The 4,957-nt window shown below is 37.0% G+C and overlaps 1 protein-coding gene across 1 annotated transcript; it reads right to left on the minus strand.

Annotated features, from left to right (window-relative positions):
- Positions 1-643: 643 nt before the first annotated feature.
- LOC145121481 (F-box/FBD/LRR-repeat protein At1g13570-like) lies at positions 644-1,414 on the minus strand. The gene has a single exon (XM_079057220.1). The coding sequence runs from the start codon at positions 1,412-1,414 to the stop codon at positions 644-646; it is 771 nt and encodes a 256-aa protein (XP_078913346.1).
- Between the last annotated feature and the right edge of the window lie 3,543 nt (positions 1,415-4,957).

Raw genomic sequence — 4,957 nt, forward strand, 5'->3', positions numbered from 1 at the left:
TTGGTGAGGCTCGAGGGAACCACATAACATCCTTCGCAATGTTAAGTCTTTCTTGAACACTAGAAGATCCACTTGGTCTAATGGTAACCTTTTCGAGAGAAGGGGAATGGGAAAGAAGAAGCTTTATGAAAAGCATTTCTGGTTTTGATCCTTCTATAGATGTTATAACAAAATTTTGCAACTGATACAATTTATAGTCCAAGCAGTTTAGAGATTCCAAAATACTTGAAGCAGGTCCTAAGTTAACTCGAGGCTTCTGAAATAACTTTAAAATGCAACCGCACTTTAGCATACAACTCTTGTATAATATTATAAGCAAAATAAATATACTTTTAACACTCGTTACTTTACCTTCTCCAAGTTCATCCCCAGTGTTCTTAGATTTGGTGAGTTCCGAAGCAAACAAAGAGCACCACGAAGTTGATCCACGTCACCAAGTTGAAATTTTCGGAACCATAAATACCTTAAACTATTGTACGGCTGCTGAAGCCACTTTGGAATATTTCCTGCAGTCAATGTCTATGAAGAAGTGAAAGTTAGATTAAATGACAAGAAAATTACAATATTTGAGATAGACATGAGAATTATACCTTGAGCAACTGAGCATCGATACAAAAACGTTTAACTTTAGTTAAGTTACTAATTAACATTGTGGCCAACATGGCATCCGGACAAGGATGATAGCCAAACGGAAGAGATTTGTAGCCTTGATGTTGAAATTGTAAACGTTTGAGCACGAATGCAGAGACAACTTCTTAAGTTGTGGTAAGTTGATCTTAGTTCCACACAAGTTAGCTCCAAAATCGATATGACGGAGAATAAGTTCTTCAAGATTGAGAAATCCTTCAAACTTAAGTGGTGGCTTAAAGAAACAGTTGTGCAGTTTCAACTTTGTCAATTCTAGACAAGAAAACACATAAGAAGGAAGTTCATAACATCGATTTGAACTAACAAGAATGAGTTCCCTGACTCCGGTTCTTGATAAAAGTAACATCCATTGATCGACTTCTTCGAAGCTATCAAGAAATATGTTTGGTATATGGAGATGAAATTTCAAGATAGGACCTTTGTGAAGGGTCAACACTTGGTTTATGATTCTTATAAACTCATTACCACCAAAAGCTCCGTTTTTTGCAAATTTCAAGATAGGACCTTTGGAAAGGGTCAAGACTTGTTTTATGATCCTTATAAACCCATTACGACCAAAAGCTCCATTTTTTGCAAATTTGTTTGAGAACTGGTTATCAAAAACCAGCTCCCTCATTTCGGTCCATATGTACCTCCACTTTTTAGATATAATGCATGTCCTTACAGCATCTTGAATCGGGAGACGCTCTATGATTGAGGCTATTAAGTGTTCTGGCAAGTTACTGATTCTATCTCCTCCAGACTTCCTTTTATAATTCGCTGTCATTAGGTTCAGAAATACAAAGGGGACTTGGTTATTTCATGCAAGGAGAATGGAAAGCAATAAGAAACATTGAACAACTTGACATTTCTGATTGTACTCTTCATAATAATATCTTTTTATTATCAATGGAGGTTTTGGGTTGGGTGTTTTAACTTAACTCGTTAGAAAGACATTGTTTTATTTGTTGTACACATAATTTAATGATTGAAGGAAATTTGACTCACATATTATGTTTTGTGACGTTAATATATAGATAATAATCCAAGTGTCTTCAATAACATAATGGTTTAGAAGAGGCCCACAGATCCGAAAATATAATTGATTGGGAACGCACATGTTTTAATGGGTGTAACAAACGCATCCTAATGATCTCTTCACACCCTTAAGACTACATGCATAAAGATTACTCTTAACAGAAATCCAAATAGAAAGGTATATGAGTAGTCACATAATGATAAATTGCATTGAAATCGATTACATTGTACTAAAGGGAATCCATATAACACTAAAAAGTTAAATCAACTCAAGACTAATGAAATTACATGACCACTTGCAAAACCTAGCTTAACCCCTTCATATCCTGGCATAAATAACAACTATCCAAGGACCTCTCTCGAACCGCATACAAAAGATCTTTTCAAAATGGGTTTCTTGATTCTGTTTCCAATGATAAGTGATAGATGACAGCGATATTCCAAAAAAAAAACAGCGTTTACGAATTACGTATTGATCAACTAGAATGAACAAAAGATATCAAAGACATGTGACTTTCAAAACATAAAAACATAGAGCTTTTTGGAGTAGAAACTTAATTACCCATCATCACTTCGACAAAAACACTGAGCGAGAAGAGTTGATATGGCAGGCTTAAAATGTCAAAATTTGGGAACTTCCATGTTTATATATCAGCAACCGTGTGAACCCTATTTTTTTATATTAAAATATTAATTTCTTACTTTTCTACATATACAACCAATAGTCCAACCAATTTTAATATTTTTAATATTTAGCAATTTATTAATAACCCAATCAAACATGTAAACTACTATTTTTATTTTTTCTATTTATTTGTAATATTTAAACTTTTATAAAAAGAAATTAACTTTATAAATAATAAAAATATATTTTATATATACTTTTGTAACGGTTGATTTCAGAATAGTTATGAATAAATTTGAAGGAAATAAGAAAGAAGATTTTTGGGAAAAACTCTTGAACGCGGTGCGTCCTTTTGACGGTCACAGCGCGTAAATGCCATGTGGACGCGGCACGTCCATTAATGAAATAAACGGTGTGTGGCCACAATCTGCTAAAAGCCCTAGGCTTTGTGTTGTGGGGGCTATTTAAAGACTAACTTTTAGGATTTCTTCCATTTGCAGCCTCCATCCTCCTAAAACGTTAGTGAACAACCTTATCCCCTTTCTCATCCTATTGTGGTGTTTTGTACCTTGAGAGTGTAGTTGAAGAAGGAGAAGGCGTTTTTCTTGCTTATGAAGCTAAATGCAGAGTTGTTCTAGCCTTGTTATAACCCTCTAAACCTTTGTAAGTCATCAAGATCCAATCTTTATGTGTTTTTCACCATAGATCTAGCATTGTGTATTGTTTTAGTTCTTTCTTGTCATGTTCACAAGGTTGTCTTGCGTTGCTTTTTGGACCCTTTGTGGTGAAAAGGGGCGAGTTTTGTCTTTCATTTTGGACCATGCATGGACTTTTTGGGCATTTTAGATCTAGGGTTAGAGTTAAGTTTGTTAGAGGCTTATGCTTGGATAATGTTGCAAATTATCCATTAAGAACCTCTCCATATGATATTTTGGAAGTTTGAGACTTTGACTTTAAGGATTAAGTGCTTAATGAGTTGGGTTGTTTGGGCAAGGTACGCGACACGTCCATTAGATGATTGATGCGCGTCAGTTCTGGTGAGTGTCCCGACTATTTATCATTTAGTGTAAGTGGTACGTCCAATAGTTGGTAAGCGGCACATAGGGATTTGACTTTTTGAATTTGAATTCGATTGTTGACTTTTGACTTTTGACTTTTGACTTTTGACTTTTGACTTTTGACTTTTGAACAATTTAACTTTTGATCAAACTTTGATGGATTTTTTAGTATTAGACTGGGGTTTAGTCTCTGGTTGGTAGTAGTTGGTTAGTGTTAGTTGTTTCATTTGAGGATATTGTTGTTGAGATCGTGGTTGTTGGATTCGGGTGAGTTTTCTCACTATACTATGTGTGGCATTATATGTTTGTAACATCCCAAATCTCGAGGTACCAATCTACTTATCTTATTAATTCAAGTATTGAGGATTTTCGGCTAATGTGGGGTGTACTAGCCATGTACGTCGGGCGTAATCCTTTAAGTGAGTCGGGACAGAGGCAGTGTACGCTAGGTGTACGAGGGAGTACGTCGGGCGTATGCGAGCAGATGCCAAACCCTAATTTTTAGGGTTTCACCCCTATTTAAACACATTATACCACCCTTGGACATTCATTAGCCAGCCTCCATACCCTCCAAACCCTAGATATCGAACCCTAGCCTTGTAAGTGTGATTTTGGAGCTTGTTTGTGATTCTTGGGCATTATTGGTAGAGAATGAAGTTCTTAGAGAAGAAGGTGGTGCATTCTAGTCTTTAGATCCAGCTTGTACATCACCTTGTGCATCTTCAGAAGACGGAGTCTAGTTCCGACAGTTCAGGAGTGAGATTTATTAGTCATCAGTATCAGGTGAGTCTCTGCACTTATTCTTACATGTGTGGTAGAATAGTTGTGAAACATCCCAAAAATACAGCCCAAAAATTTCATTTTTAAATCATTAAGAAAACCATAGTCATCAAACATCATATACAAATATAAGTTGTGTATCTCAAAATATCATAACATCTGTCAAATATATATCAGAGTATAAACATCCCAGGCTAAACAATGGTGTGTACACTGCAATCATCCCGAGTTCTTCCCCTTGCTACCGGAAGTACCTGAAACCAAAACTGAAAACTGTAAGCACAAAGCTTAGTGAGTCTCCCCAAACTACCACATACCATATACATATCACATAATCACATAACAACATATCGTGGGCCCCGCCCTGCTACATCGGTCCCCGCCCGGCATCAAGCAAAGCTCGACATACATATGAGCATATCTATTATTACACATAAACATAAACATAATCACATAATCATAGACATGTAACATTCCTCAGGCCCCGCCCGGCATCGGACCGAGATCCAGAAAGCATACAAACATTCCTCGAGAATCGCCCCAACATCGGACCGTAGTCCGGAAACATATAGATACAATCACATGCAAGAATCACAAAGACATCAAGCATACAAACATTCATCGGGTACCGCCCCGACATCAGATCAAAATCCGAAAAAACATATAAACCTACATTGGGCCCTACCCGGCATCGGACCTTAGTCCGGAACATACCATCATACATAAACGGGCCAGCATTGGTGCCTTCGACCCGTTCCTACTGGAGGAAAACTCACCTCAAATGTCGGGTGAAATAGCTGAACGTGTCTGCTCTTGCAACCGGCTCTAC

The sequence above is a fragment of the Lactuca virosa genome, chromosome 1, assembly GCF_052849685.1.
Source record: "Lactuca virosa cultivar CGN04683 chromosome 1, Lactuca_virosa_CGN04683_v6, whole genome shotgun sequence".
Lineage (NCBI taxonomy): Eukaryota > Viridiplantae > Streptophyta > Magnoliopsida > Asterales > Asteraceae > Lactuca > Lactuca virosa.